Source organism: Phyllobates terribilis, unplaced genomic scaffold, assembly GCF_046119375.1.
Source record: "Phyllobates terribilis strain yellow unplaced genomic scaffold, ASM4611937v1 Scaffold_3__8_contigs__length_932513732, whole genome shotgun sequence".
In the NCBI taxonomy this organism is placed as follows: domain Eukaryota; kingdom Metazoa; phylum Chordata; class Amphibia; order Anura; family Dendrobatidae; genus Phyllobates; species Phyllobates terribilis.
In genome coordinates, this window is record NW_027362763.1 from 268,305,784 (window position 1) to 268,322,533 (window position 16,750).

Genomic DNA, 16,750 nt, shown 5'->3' on the forward strand with positions numbered 1-16,750 from the left:
AAGCAACAGTAGATGTGAAAAAGACTTAGGTATACTAATAGATCATAGACTGAACATGAGTCAACAGTGTGATGCAGCAGCAAAAAAGGCAAATACAATTCTGGGATGTATTAACAGAAGCATACAGTCTAGATCACGTGAAGTCATTATCGGTCTTTACTCCTCTTTGGTCAGACCTCATCTGGAATACTGTGTACAGTTTTGGGCACCACATTTTAAAAAAGACATAGACAAACTGGAGCAAGTTCAGAGAAGAGCGACCAGAATGGTGACTGGTCTGCAAACCATGTCCTATGAGGAACGGTTGCAGGATTTGGGAATGTTTAGCTTGCAAAAAAGAAGACTGAGAGGAGACTTAATAGCTGTCTACAAATATGTCAAGGGCTGTCACATTGTAGAAGGATCATCTTTATTCTCATTTGCACAAGGAAAGACTAGAAGCAATGGGATGAAACTAAATGGGAGGAGACACAGATTAGATATTAGAAAAAACTTTTTGACAGTTAGGGTGATTAATGAGTGGAACAGGCTGCCACGAGAGGTGGTGAGTTCCCCTTCAATGGACGTCTTCAAACAGAGGCTGGACAGACATCTGTCTGAGATGATCTAGTGAATCCTGCTTTGAGCAGGGGGTTGGACCAGATGACCCAGGAGGTCCCTTCCAACTCTACAATTCTATGATTCTATGATTTCTATGATAATATAGGATCCAGTTTTGGGCTCCACATTTTAAAAAGGATATTCAGAAGTTAGAGTCAGTTCAAAGGCGGCAACTAGATTATTACAAGGGATGGAAGGCCTCTCATATGATGAGAGGTTGAAAAAATTGAGCTTGTTGAGATTATAGAAAACGACGCCTCAGAGGGGATGTCATTTACATGTATAAATATGTGTGTGGTCAGTACAAAGAACTGTCACAAGACTTATTCCTTCCAAAGACCATACTAAGGACCAGGGGGCACTCATTACTGGTGGAAGAAAGGCGATTCCTGCACCTAAACAGGAAAGGGTTCTTTACAGTCAGAGCAGTTAGGCTGTGGAATGCCCTACCACAAGAGGTAGTGATGGCAGACACTATAACAGCGTTCAAAAAAGGGCTGAATGATTTCCTCAATACACATAACATTGTGGGTTACAGTTAAATTAGACAAAATGTTACATCAATAGTAGTACTTTTGATCCAGGGTTCTTGTACTGATCGCCTTTCTCTGGGTCGAGAACGAATTTTTCCCTGTGATGCAAATTGGCTGAATGTATCCTGGGGTTTTTGCCTTCTTCTGGATCAACAGATTTAGGTACAGGGATTTTAGTAATACCATAACAGTAATACAAAAATAAAACTAATTAAAAAATTATAAACTGGTTTATTTGTAATTGTAATAGTGCAGTAATGATAAAAATAAAAATGGTAATTCATTTGTGAGGCCTAGTTCCAGTAAGTTAGTGTAGTGTTGGTATGGGGAGTACAATTGGGGGAGAAAGGTTGAACTTGATGGACCCAGGCCTTTATTCAACCTACGTTACTATGTTAGCAGTTTTTTTTCTTTTTTTTTTACATCATTCTGCGGAGAAGGGGGAGAGGGAGTGGCGCTGTGTAGGGATATCATTCTAAGTAGGGGGCTGTGAGGGGATATAGTACTGTGAGGGGGCTTTGTGGGGACATTGTACTGTGTAAGAGACTGTGTGGGGACATTATTCTGAGTAGGGGGTGTGTGGGGACATCATTCTTATTGGGGGGGCTGAGTGCATACATAATATTGTGCAAGAAGGCTGTGTACAGACATCATTCTGAGTGGGGGCTGTGTGGGGACATAGTACTGTGTGAGGGGGCTTTGTGGGGACATAGTACTGTGTAAGAGAGCTGTGTGGGACATTATTCTGAGTAGGGTGTGTGTGGGGATATTATTCTGAGTGGGGGCTGTGTGGGGACATTATTCTGAGTGGGGGCTGTGTGGGGACATAGTACTGTGTGAGAGGGCTTTGTGGGGACATAGCACTGTGTAAGAGAGCTGTGTGGGGACATCATTCTGAGTGGGGGCTGTGTGGGGACATAATACTGTGTGAGAGGGCTTTGTGGGGACATAGTACTGTGTAAGAGAGCTGTGTGGGGACATTATTCTGAGTGGGGGCTGTGTGTGGACATAGTACTGTGTGAGGGGGCTTTGTGGGGATATAGTACTGTGTAAGAGAGCTGTGTGGGGACACTATTCTTAGTAGGGGGTGTGTGGGGACATCATTCTTATTGGGGGGCTGGGTGGGTACATAATATTGTGCAAGAATGCTGTGTACGGACATCATTCTGAGTGGACTGTGTAGGGACATAATACTATGTAGTGAGGCTGTATGGGTAAATCATACTGTGTAGTGGCGCTGTGTGGGGCATTATACTGCATGCGGGGCTTTGTGGGGACATCATACTGTGTGAAGGGTTTTGTGGTGACATACTGTGTGAGGGTACATCATACTGTTTGAAGGGATGTGTGGGGACACCATACTGTGCGGGGGGCTTTGTGGTGACATAGTGTGTGAGGGTACATCATACTGTTTGAAGGGATGTGTGGGGACACCATACTGTGCGGGGGGCTTTGTGGTGACATAGCGTGTGAGGGTACATCATACTGTTTGAGGGGATGTGTGGTGACATCATACTATATGGGGACATCATATTGTGTGTAGGGACTGTGGGGACATCATATTGTATTGAGAGATGTTCATCAAGGTACAAGGGCTGAATAACAGGAGCAGATTGATTTACTGCTTTACATAAACTTTATAAAAAAAAGTGAATAATATGGTTTTGATTGGCTGCTACTGGTAAGAATACATTTTACAAGAAGACTGATCATGACATGTATTAGCAGTTGCAGCTAATCAACAGAATTAATTCTGCCCAATATTAAATGATAAAACTTAGTATAAAGAATAAGCAGAATTAACTTTGGTTGGTTGGTTCGGCCCACCACAACATTCACAGTATTTCATTTGACCCCTTGGGAAAATTAATTGCCCACCCCTGCACTAGATAATAGTTTATGTAATATCGGCTTTTCTATTACTACTCTATTACTAATAATACTCTCAGGTATGCACTTATTTGTGGTTAAACAGGTAGTTGTGCAGTGGTATTGCCATATTCACACGATGAAGCAATATTCTGTATGTTGCTCAGGCATGAAGCCAGTATCTACTCCTCGCTAGACGCTGCAGGACGTCTATTTGATTACAACTATTGAAAATGGTAAAATGGTTATAAGAAATCAATCATTACTCCTGACAAAGCATTAGAAATACTGATGAAGATGGCAAGAGAACCCAGCATGAGCTGAAGATGACTATATAATGTCTACAGACTGAAGATATGGTGACTCCAAGCTTTAAGCATCATTATTAAAATCAATTGTTTGCATAAGTCTCTGTATACGTATTGGGATAATAGCAGGGTGTAACCTAATCCCCGAGAAAAGGTGTCTCATTCCCAATTTCCTACGTCCTCAGACCGGTCAGCTGACTGTAGGGGTGCCGAGAGTCGGACCTCCACCGATCTGATATTGATGGCCTATCCCAAGGATGTAAAAATCCCAGATAATCCTTTTAACTCCTTTACCAGCATAAATCCCTGCGATTTAACCAATAACTCCTTTACACCCAGGGAATTAACCAGTAACCTTCTCACTGTCCTAGACCGACAGATTTAAACTTTAATCCCGTCATTGCTGTGGACTACCAAGGATTTAACCATGAATCCTTTCACATCACCTAAGATTTAATCATTAACCCCTTTAATGACATAGCCCACCAGGGATTTAACCCATAATCTCTAGACTACCAGGGATTTAACCATTAACCTCTTCACTGCTATAGAGCTTCAATAATATTACAATTAAAGCCTCTATTACTTTTAGGTATTTAACAGACTAATCTCACCAATGTTAAATAGCATTTATGTCTTCATTAACCCCTTCCACATGCTAGACCACCATTGATGTCACCATTAACTGCTTCCCACCTCTAGACCTCCATCGCTGTTACCATGAACAACTTTTCAATCTGCAGATTTTTAAAATGACAAGAACTGTATAAATGTCAGTAGGTTTGTGCTCCGAGAAAATAACTTATTGGGCTGCCAGGAATCAGAGCAATAAATCAAGTACAGCAGACATTCATGGACCTCAACCTTCCCGAAAAAAAAACCCAGATCCCTCAAAGAGATTAGATAAACCAATGCTAAAAATTATTATATCAATATGTATTAGTAGTTAGTTGCCTTTCATCAACCAGACAAATCTGAGTTTCCCTAATCTCTTCTTACATTTTATCATTTGTATCTTATTTTTGTGTTAATTAAATGAACCTTATCTGTAGGATTTGCTGATGGGCTGACCCTGATCTGACACAGACTCGGCTTCCATATTTTGCAGGTCTGTATGTTTGCACCAATCATACACATATACTAAGTATAGTAAATCATTGCACCTGGGTCATAAAGTATGGAAAGCTCATATATTACACTGGCATTAGGACAAGACAGAAAATATGCCAGGTGCTGTCACTGTATAATTCACAGATCTGGTGACTGGTATCTAGAAATATTCATAGTCTGATCCCTATCTCACAGTATGCCGACATGTCAGTGCCTGTCTGCAGCCATGGACATCACGCATAGCTGCCTGGCATCAGGATCCACCTGGCCAGAGCTCATACCTGCCATACACATGCCCCGATCACTGCCATCATACATACACAGTCATGATCTGCAGGTCATATGGATGTACAAGCCAATCTGGGCAGATGCTGGAAATCCTGCTCCAGCTGCAGAGAAAACTTTGCCCCATGCTGGCATGACCATGCAATGTGTGGTGTCAGTGGGCACTGGCAGAGCTGGGCATCAGCAGTGCCACCCAGGGTGATGCGCTGTGTGATGTGTCTGCCCTGCTGCCAGTGTGTGGTGATGATGATGATGCTGGGATGGCTGGGATAACTGAAGCTGCTCTGCACACCACCACTCAGAAGATGCTCAAGTCGTCTGAGTCCAAGGTCACCGGGACAGGGAACCCTAAGGAAGGACTCCCCTCCTCATCGGCAGCAGCAGTCAGAGTATTGCAGGGGGCTGCAGCTCTCCCCTCCCTGGTGAAGATGTGAGGCTGCTGCTGCTGGTGACACTCGCTGCGCTGTGCCTGCTGCAGTGTGCCCGCTCCCCGCCGCCGCTGACGATGGTGCAGAGCTGCTGCTCCCCGGAGGGCTCCCTGCTGCTGATCGCGGCGCTGCTGCTGGGGGCTGAGCTGCTGCAGGAGTCGCAGGCGGGCTGGAGCTGCGGGGATCTGCTGTGCGGGGACCGGGAAGGCTGCTGCGTCTTCGGGAACGTCAGTCACACGGAGATCAAGTGCTGCCAGCTGCCCTTCCACACTTTCCTGGACAATGTGGGCTGGTTCGTCAGGAAGCTGTCCGGGCTGCTCATCCTGCTGGTGCTGTTCGCCATCGGCTACTTCCTGCAGCGCATGATTTGCCCCAGCCCCCGCAGGTACACCCGGCCCCAGCCGCGGAGCACAGGGGGCCCCGGGCTGCTCAACGACACCAGCTCCCAGGACTCCCTGATAGACAGTGTCCGGCACCTGTCCGAGCACGAGCTGCGCATCATCTCCTCGCCCGTGCTCCTGCAGCTGCCCAGCTACGAGGAGGTCAAGTATCTGCCCACCTACGAGGAGTCCATGAGACCTGGCCAGGTAATCCTGCCGGTGTCCCAAATCCCAGCGCAGGCAGCGGCGGATGATGGGGGGCCCGGGGCTCTGCCCCCCTACACACACTGAACTGGAGTTCGAGGGGGCTGGGGCTCTGCCCCCCTACACACACTGAACTGGAGCTCGAGGGGGCTGGCGCTCTGCCCCCCTACACACACTGAACTGGAGCTCGAGGGGGCTGGCGCTCTGCCCCCCCACACACACTGAACTGGAGCTCGGCCTGGGGCACTGCCCTCCTACACACATTGCCCCCCTACACACACTGACCTGGAGCTTGAGGGTCACTGGCTCTGCCCCATCATTCCAATAGTACCGGAGGTTTGGGGGCTCTGTGGCTGTGCTCCATAGTCACCTGAAGCTGGAGGATGGGGAACGTTGTCCCAACATTTACAACAGGCTGGCGGATGATGGAGAGTGTGGCATTGCCCTTTACATTAGAGGATGGGGTCCATGGCATTGCCCTTTACATTAGAGGATGGGGTCCGTGGCATTGCCCCTAAATACACATTAAAGTGGAGGATTGGATCCATGGCATTGTCCCCATAGGTACATTAAAGTAGAGGATGGGGTCCATGGCATTGCCCCCATAGATACATTAAAGTAGAGGATGGGGTCCATGGCATTGCCCTCTTATTTTAAATACAGGTCAGTGGCATGGCCCCACATTTACAATAAAGTAGAGGATGGGATCCATTGCATGGCCCCATAATACATTAGAGTATGGGGTCAGTGCCATTGCCCCCATTTATACTTTAGAGTATGGGGTCAGTGCCATTGCCCCCATATATACATTAGAGTATGGGGTCAGTGCCATTGCCCCCATTTATACTTTAGAGTATGGGGTCAGTGCCATTGACCTCATTTATACTTTAGAGTATGGGGTCAGTGCCATTGCCCCACTGTAAAGTAGAGGATGGCGGCAGTGGTGTTGCCCCCACCCACCCCCATTTACTCTTAAAAAAAACTGGAGGAGGTGGAAAATCAAATTATTAGACTTATTTGGGCAATCACTGTCCTGATTGACAACTAACAAGATCCCTGTTGCTGTCATTTGCTTGTATCCATATTCCATCGTCTAATCAATGTTCATCTTATGTTCCTTGCATTTACTCACAGTGACCATGATTGTCTATGGTAATAATTTCTGTGTATCCGGGCGTGATGATCAGATCCATTGGCTCAGAAAAAGACCTGATCTGTTCCCAGACGATCATTATTACTAGTGTACGTAGTGGTTGGATCCCGAAACTCCACCATGGGTCGTAGGAGATCTTTATTTTGCAGGATGGGACAGTTTCCTGTAGTATTGCCCCCATCTTCATATAATGTCTTGAAAAGACCAGCACTGATGATTAATTTTGTGGGAATATTGGTCTGATTGGGGCGAGAATATGCATGTGTAATAGCAGCCTTCCATCTGTCGGAGGGTCTGTCTGTCTAGTTGTCATCATGCAGTCATTGTACATTGGTCCTGTAGTCTGCTCTGTATGCTCATTGTCCTGCGATACCCTCTGTGTAATGTTGTGCTGTAGGAGGTAATACCAATCCAGTAACCTGGGGGCTCCTCTAATCTGCCCCAAGCCTGTAGCACAGTAGTGTGGGATGTCTTTTAGAGCCGGAGACTACCTGTAGGGTGGCTGCACATCTCCAGCTGCTCACACTTCATCCCCGTCTGATATATGACGTCCCAATTACCTAGTGCAGCACTAATTATGGAGACTGCTGTGTAGTCTCTCGTTATTCACACTCATCAGATTGCTGCAGATTAATAGAAGTTTATTCAACTGGGACTAGTTTGCTAAAATTAACAAAATCATTTAAAACCTGCAAAGCTAATAAATCAGATAATGGTATTGCCATGCTGTATAATACAGTACAACATCATCTTGTCATCACTAGCTTCTGTCAGAGCTTTCTCCATTCTTGCACATGCTGCAGTGGTGATGTTCTGCCTGTGAGATCCATTCCCCCCCCGCACCGGACTGCATAGCCCCTTTACAGGTTGGATTAGTCGCCTCATGTCCACCACTATGATTTAAATACCTCTCTAGTCTCCTGACTGCAGTTTTACTGTAGGTTTCTCTTGGCAGCTAATGGATTATCTCTGCTCTGGACCTCTTTGACCTGATTCTTCACCCCGTTGTCTTGCCTCTTCTTGACCGGAATGCAATTTTTTTTGTTGGCTATCCAAATACCAGGATGCCCCTATATACTAACATTAAGACTAGGTTGGTATACTGGGGCCTTAGAGGGCTTTCTTACTTCTCAAGACAAAGTTGGAGGATTTGCTGCTGTTGCCCCTTCCTCCGTTGGATGCCGTCCCCAGCATTCAGCCCTCTGCAATATCAGTCTCTGGCAGAAGCCTTTGTCAGTAGAAACTGCTTCCGTCCTTTACAGGATAATCAATAAACTCCTAGATATCAATTTACTAGAAACTCCTGGAATGGGACAGAGGATTGGAAACAGAAGGAATGAAGTCCGCTCCATCGCATTACATCTAGTTCTATATGAGTTATATCGCAAGTGCCTGAGAGATATGTTATTCTGTTTAATGTCTGCTTTACTCGCTTCCCACTGCTGCAGGCAATAAGGCACTCTGAGTACAGAGTGGGGTACGTCGGGGACGTTTACTACCATAGCAATCCGCTCACGATTATGTGATGGTAAACTCCTTGGTGCCTTTATCTGAAGTTTTGTACTTGAAGAACAAAACCTATAAGCCATAGACTTTTGTCAGGTGCCTGACTATCTGCTGTGATATATTTTGGATGTAACTTTAGCCGCACATTATAGTCTAGAATGTTTTCTAGATTTGGGAGATTTGCACAGTATGAGCGTTAATGATGCCCACCCGCAATGCACAACAATGTATGTATGTTGGCCATGATTGCTAGAGAAGTGCTCACAGTATTGTCTTGGAAATTCAGAAGGACGTAGGAGCAGGTTGGTGCCTGCCTCCATATGTACAGCCGGTAAAAGGAAAACTCCAGTCATCCCATAATGATACACGGACTCCCTTCCCAATGATGAAGGGGGTTGCATATCATAGAATCCACATGGTAGTATACCTTACCCAGTATCTCATATAGGTGACATAATGAAGAATTACCGACCACTGGTCTCTAAGTCTTCTACAATGTAGAATCTGTACTTCTACCGGCAAAGATGGCGAGGGCAAAGCCTTTACTGCGTGCAAGTTGGGGGATACACATACAATCTGCTGTAGTTGATTTTGACTTTTGACTGGAGTTTTCCTTTAGACAGGACCAGTCAGCAGGATTTTGGACTGTTGACTACAGACATGGAAGTAATGGCGCTTTGAAGGTGATTAAAGTGATACTTTTTTGGAAGAAATCCATTTTGTTGTTCTGCTGTAGCCAGCCTTAGGCCACGGTCCCACTATCAGTATTCGGTCAGTATTTTTTCTCAGGAGTGGGAGCCAAAACCAGCAGTGGTTGATAAATGCAGAAGTGGTGACTTGTTTCTATTATACCTTTTCTCTGATTGTTCCACTCCTGGTTTTGGCTCCCACTCCTGAGAAAAAATACTGACTGAATACTGACCAAATACTGATAGTGGGGCCGTGACCTTAGCCATTTTATGCTAATAAAACGCACCAGGGTTAGATGTTACACTTGGGTCTTCTCCTGCCTGTCTGGGCATTATGTGCTCTCTCGCCTGCCTCCTGTCTATGACTCCTCTAGTCAAAATTTTCTGCAGGTGCTGGTATTGCCTGGGGATGCTCATGCATCGATCGATTTCTCAGCTCAATGATGTCATTTGGAAGTTACTGCACATGCCCAGCTCCTAGCAATGGCGGCACCAGAGCCACTGAAAAAGCATTGACCTGTGAGTCAAGGAGGGGGGTGCGGATAATACCTAGACTGGCAGGTAGGACCAAGTGCAACATCCAGGCCCGCTGCACTCGCACCTCATTAGCATAAAACTTCTACGGCTGATTACAGAAGAATGACAAAAACATATTTCTGCAAAAAAATATATCATTATAATTAGCTTCACATCGCCATTACTGCCATGTCTTTAATTAAGAACCCAAAATCCTGCTGACAAGTCTTTTTTAAAAGGTTAATTCGGCCAGAAGAATTTATCACTTATCCACAAAATAGATGATAAATTCTGTGTTATTTTGAGTCCGACTTCCAGGATCCCTGGTCCCCTGTCCCCACACTCAGCTGCAAGACCGCGGCCTCCTGCTGTTTCTGGTGCCATGTATTTGGAGTGGAGCGGAGAGCACATGCTTGACCACCGCTCTATTCAGATTCCTAGCATTGGCTTTTCGACTGGGAAAAATGTGGTTCCCCCATTTCTGTGATTGTGAGGATCACACTGATGGGGGCACCACTGGTCTTGCTTTACCACCCATCTAGTGGAAAGATAAATGCTTCTGGCCAGGATAACGCTTTAAAGATTGTTTTATTCTTATGCAATTAAATGAGGCAAAACCATGAGTAATGAAGGTAACCATGCAGTGATTGAATGGGCGTTTCAGAAACTGCCTCTGCAGCCAAAATGTAACCGTTACTTCTTTAGTCAATTATAATTCCCATAGTTTAAAGTGGGTTTCAGAAATTAGAAAAATGTATTTTCTTTTTTTTCCCCCAGAAATAGTTTCAATCTTATCTATTGGACGTTTTACAACTGTAGCTCAGCCCCAAACACTTGAATGAGGATGAGATGCAATATTAGATACACCCCATAGAGAAGAGGGGGGAAGAAAAAGCAGACGCTTACTTTCTGACGACTACTTTAAAATTGGGATCTTCACTGTGATCTCTGCCTCACTCATAAATCATTAAAGTTATCTAGACAGAACAGCGCATTTACCTATCACTGCCTTATCATATTTTGATTTTGCTCAGGCCTTCAAAGCAAGAAATCATTTCAGATATATTTATGTACTCTTATAGAAGTAAGATTTATTCGCAAATATAACTTTTTATTTATCTATGATTGATCTGAATTAATTATCTTTAAACCTGTTTCCGTGTAGTTGTTGATTTCTAAGGAAAACTAACTGGTTCGGCAGCTATTAGATTCTCTTCTCGTAAAGGACCTGGTTTTAAATGTGGGTACCGTATATCAAGGTTTCCTTTGTACCATGACAAGAATTGCGGTCTTAATAAAGATGACAAGTGGCAGAGAAGATATCAGTGGCTCTATATCTATAATGGTGTTTCTATAAACCAGATTATTCATTGGCTAAAACATAGAAAGAAGTCATCTGGAACCTCAACGCTGAGGAACCTCAGACACTCTGGATCCATATTCTGAAAATGTAGCTTCACTTCTCTCTATGTTGCATAATTGAGATCATTTGATTGTTGATAAAGACCAAAAACTGTAATGCAACTCATTCAAATATCAAAGTTATGAAATATTGCCAGGATATGCCATCACTGGTTATAGAGCATCTGTGTTCTGGAACGGCCACCGATCCTTTTTAGTCTTACCCTTCACTATTTCTCCCTGTATAGTGGTGATCTCGAACACCCAATGTGCAGGGAACTACAGCCAGCCATAGTCACTTGGAGATGGCATGTAGCTCCGCTGTGCAGGGGATCTGCAGTACAGCTCCAGTCAAATGACTATGGCTGGTGACAATTTTCTGCACATTGTGTGCTCAGGAGTGCCGCAGTGCAAGGAAAGAAAGTGTGAAGGGACCACAGTTCTCAATTAGCTTTTGGACCCTTAACTGTCTCCCAGAGGTCAAACTCCCGCAATCATAAAGTGATGGCATATCCTAGCTATAGGTCACAAGAGGTTGTTTATCAGAAAACGGCAGCGCTCTTGTCCTTCAGCTGTCTAGTATGGAATTAATATGAGCTGGGAAACCCTACATAGCCTACTTTTGCTAATCGTGAATAACACCTCTAAATCTTGAATGTCTAACCCTAGCATAATCTGTTAACACACGAGTCAAATTCAACATTTGACAATAATTATGGAATAGCAGATGGATATACAATAGTGTTCAAAATAATAGTGTTCAAAAACATGAGTTAAGCATAAAATCTTTATACTAGTTTATATTTCCATGCATTGGGAACATTGCACACTGTTTTCTAATTCAAAACATGAAGAGAAATGTATATAATTTTTAACTACTTTACAAAAAATAACAAAAAAATGAAAACTGGGCTGTTCTAAAAAAAAAAGCAGTGTCTGCTTTTGTCTTTATAAACTCACAATATGAACTCTTTTTTTTTTGAGGATTTAGCATTCCTGTGAATCGCTATCCTAATATTTAGGGTATACCCACAGTTTTTAAGAACTGCTTCACATCTATCTTGCATAGAGTCAACCAACTTCTGGCACCTGTCAACTGTTATTCCAGCCCAGGATGCTTTGACTACATCCCACAATGTTTGGGCTTTTGTTTGGCTTTGCCTCAGAAATAGTATTTTTGATGTCACCCCACAAGTGTTCTATCGGATTAAGGTCCGGGGATTGGGCTGGCCACTCCAGAACCTCAATTTTGTTGGTCTGGAACCAAGATTTTGCTAGTTTACTGGTGTGATTAGGGTCGTTGTCTTGTTGAAACACCCATTTCAAGGGCATATGCTCTTCAGCATAAGGCAACATGACCTCTTCAAGTATTTTAATATATGCAAACTGGTCAGTAATCCCTGGTATGAAGTAAATAGGTCTGGCACCATAGTAAGAGAAACATGCCCATATCATGATGCTTGCACCACCATGCTTCACTGCCTTCAGAGTGTACTGTGGCTTGAATGCAGAGTTTGGGGGCCATCTGATGAATTGTCTGCGGCTCTTGATGCGGCTCATCAGTACACAAAATGTTTCTCTTTAGGCCAGTTGATGTGTTCTTTGGCAAATTGTATCTGCTTCAGTACATGTATTTTTTTTTAACAGTGGGACTTTGTGGGGACTTCTTGCTAAGAGATTAGGTTCACACAGGCGTCTTCTAACTGTCACAACACTCACAGGTAACTTGAGACTGACTTTGATCATCCTGGAGCTGATCATTGGCTGAGCCTTTTTCATTCTGGCTATTCTGCGATCCATTCGAATGGTAGTCTTCTGTTTTCTTCCATTTCCCTCTGGTTTTGCTTTCCATTTTAAAGCATTTGATATCATTTTAGCCGAACAGCCTATCATTGTCTGTACTTCCTTACAAGTTTTACCCTCTCCAATTAACTTTTTAATCAAAGTACGCTGTTCTTCTGAATAATGTCTCGAACGACCCATATTTCTCAGGCTTTCAAGGAGAAATGTATGTACGTATGTATGTATGTTCTGGCTTCACACTTAAATAAGGGCCACCTGATTCACACCTGTTTCTTCACAGAATGATTGACCTCACTATTTGTACTCTACACTGCTATTATGTTGAACACATTTCCTTTCAAGTAATTATTCAAACACACAGACTCAAAAACAGTCAGATCATGAATGCTGAGTCTGTTGGTTTTCTTAGAATCTACTGTACCAACTGGTAAATTGTTTGACATGTGGTAATATAATGTATACCAAAAACTGATTAATCTGGTTAGTCATATTGGACTACTATTTTTTTGAACACTACTGTATAGAAATTACTACTGGGTCATGCAATACAAGAAGGAGGAGAATAATAGATTTTGTACCTAGTATACTTACATGGCACCAAACTTGAGTTACTTCTGAACTTGCATGGGGATTTTTCAACTAACAACATTCACCACCGAGTCTCATTTTGTTATTTCCCTATCTACCTATTTTGTTATTTGGCCTGGCATTGTGCATGCTTGACCACCCATTCATAAAACATTATCATTCTGGACATGCTACTAAGGAGGATCGAGAGATTCAGATCCCCCATACTAGTGATCATTAGGGGATAACTGATGTAAGTGGGAAAACTTTAAATTTGTTTAAATTCAACAAATACAACCGGAGTGCAAAAAAAATTATATGCAAATGGAGTGTGAGGTCATGCAGTGATATAAAGCTATTTATCTCAGTTATTACACATACTGTCACACTGAATGTTTTTCTGTCCCAAATAGTCTATCACTCATGTGAAAACAATTTAGCTCTGGTTCATCATTGGCAGGTTTTTAAAGACACTTTCCTTTTGTGTCGTGTCGTATTAGTTGCACTTTTTCTGCGCCAAATTCATCAAAATGGAAAGTAAAATAAAAAAAAAATGGACTTTTTTCCTGCCTGAAACAGCTTTGACAACTTTTCACACCGAAAGTCGCAATTGATGAATAAGGTAATAACATCTATAATCTCCCACCTCGACTACTGCAACCTCCTGCTCTGTGGCCTCCCCTCTAACACTCTCAAACCCCTCCAATCTATCCTAAACTCTGCTGCCCAACTAATCAACCTGTCCCCCCGCTATTCCCCGGCCTCTCCTCTCTGTCAATCCCTTCACTGGCCCCCCATTGCCCAGAGACTCCAGTCCAAAACCCTAACATTGGCATGCAAAGCCATCCACAACCTATCTCCTCCATACATCTGTGACCTAGTCTCCCTGTACTAGTTACCTGGACTCAACCTCCGATCCTCACAAAATCTCCTTCTCTACTCCCCTCTTATCTCCTCTTCCCACAATCGCATACAAGATTTCTCCCGTGCATTCCCCCTACTCTGGAACTCTACCCCAACACATCAGACTCTCGCCGACCGTGGAAACCTTCAAAAGGAACCTGAAGACCCACCTCTTCCGATAAGCATACAACCTGCAGTAACCCTCGCTCCACCATACCGCTGCACGATCTGCTCTATCCCGACCTACTGTATCCTCACCCATCCCTTGTAGACTGTGAGCCCTCATGGGCAGGGTCCTCTCTCCTCCTGTACCAATCGCCGTCGTGGTTTTGTACAAGATTATTGTAATTGTTTTTGCAATATATACCCTTTTTCAAATGTAAAGCGCCATGGAATAAATGGCACTATAACAATAATCTCTAAACTCCACTCACAAATTAAAAAACAGGTGAGCACATATAAAATAGACTTAAAAAAAGGCGCAAATAGAATAATGAATTGGGTGCAAACAAAAAAAGGAAATAAAACAGGCTCCAAGGCAATGATGAATTGGAGCCTAAATGGTTTGAATGATCACTTTTATGGGGAATATATGTACACTTAATATAATTTAACATCAGTCATTTAGTTCACTTTTTCTGCAGAATCTCAGTATAAAGGCTGTGCTCACTTCTTCAGCAAATTATTTTTTTTGTTCATTTGATCAAAACCGAACATTGTTCATTTCTCAATAGTCTTCTATTGTAAAAATATTGCTGTGAAGTCTGTGTAATCCCTTCACCTAGCTGGTTCTCCTGCTGCTTTTGACATAGATCCAACAGCACACTGCTCTTGGCAGTGTGGTTGCTCTGATCTCTTTCCCTTCTTTCAGCATTAGAGATAGCAGCAGGGAGGAGGGGGAAGTTGTACATGGCGGATCAGAGTATAGAGAAAAGAGGAGCACATCCAGGTCTTCAGAAGAGGCAGATTGCATAGGCTTTAGTGTATCAGAGTGGGGATATGGAGGAAAGCATACACAATGCAGTCTGCAGGGAGAAGAGTTCACAGGCTGCTTTTGAGCAAAGAGAGAAAGGAAAGCTCCCATGGTAAACTATGTAGGAGGGGAGATCACATATTATTCCGCATCAGTCTCTGACTAAAGGTTGCAGCCTGAAATTTGCTACATTTTTTCAATGAAAGACAACCAATCATTTATATGTAATAATTTTTTTTCATGTCAAATGAGTCCATAGTATTTTATAGCATACCTCTGCTCTACATTCTCCTTAAAGGGTATTTTAAGATTCTTACATAAACCCACTAATATTATATGATGGATATATCCATCCTAAGCATTGGTATGTTAATACTTAAAGGGGTATTCCCATCTCCAAGATCATATCCCTATATGTAGTAGGTGTACTAATAATAATATTTGCAAATACTTCTAATTAGAAATTTAGCATAGTTTTCTGATTCACTATGTCTCTTTCCTGATGCTGAAAGAAAGGAAGGAGATAGGTATAGGATAGGATCTTGGAGATGGGAATATCCCTTTAATGACAGATCAGCTGCAGGGGTTCTTTAACCCCCTAGATGCCAAGGTCCATAATGACCATGCCATATAGTTGGTTAGACACAGAGAAAGAGTTCCCTCTATTTTCCCATTGCCCCTTACCCACTCCCTAATGACTTGATTGTGGAAGTGTCCGTGCATTGTCATGTTAGCAAGAAACCTAACAATGGCCCTTAAAGGGAACATGTCATGTCCTAGCTACTATCTAAACTGCCCCATTGTGTTGTTAGTGATGCAATGTGCATCACTAACATGCGTTTTTCATTAAAATCGGCTTTAATATAATGAGTAAAACCCACTTTATATAGTTATATCCTACCTTCTCATTCAGTCATAGGGGTGTGATCCTCGCTTTTAGTCATCGTTGGCGCCGCCCACGTATTTGAATTGTCCGTGCTCCCGGCTAGCGCTGATGTCACTATGTCGCGCTTGCACAGTATTGGTCATCCCCAGCTGCGCATTGCATCTCTGGGAGCCGCGCATGCGCTGTGACGAGCAGCTCCCGCACATGCGCAGTGAAGCTGTGTAGTTCTCAGTTTTACTGTGCGAGTAAAACCCAGAGTGGGTTTTACTCATTATATTAAAGCAGATTTTAATGACAAAAGCGTGTTAGTGATGCACATTGAATCACTAACAACGCAATGGGGCAGTTTAGATAGTAGATAGGACATGATGGGTTCCCTTTAAGGCTGCAATAATAGTGGCCTATGTCTAATATAATGCCTCTCGGCATCGTGCTGCCGGACATAATGTAGTGTAGTAGAAAATTATTGTAGTTTCTTATATGAGAGATCAAAAGCATTCAAGTTTCCAAGTGGAACTAAAATCAGAATTTGAAAAAATGCCCTTTTCTCCCTATCTGCCTTTTTATTATGTAAGTAGATTAAATAATTGGTATCACTACATTTGTAAAAACTCCAGCTATAAAAATGTCACATTG

At 43.2% G+C, this 16,750-nt stretch overlaps 1 protein-coding gene across 1 annotated transcript; it reads left to right on the forward strand.

Moving 5' to 3' along the window:
* Positions 1–4,910: 4,910 nt before the first annotated feature.
* CUNH3orf80 (chromosome unknown C3orf80 homolog) lies at positions 4,911–11,554 on the forward strand. Its single transcript, XM_073674804.1, has one exon. It carries the CDS (start codon positions 5,211–5,213, stop codon positions 5,802–5,804), a length of 594 nt encoding a protein of 197 aa, XP_073530905.1. The 5' UTR covers positions 4,911–5,210; the 3' UTR covers positions 5,805–11,554.
* The last annotated feature ends 5,196 nt before the right edge of the window (positions 11,555–16,750 follow it).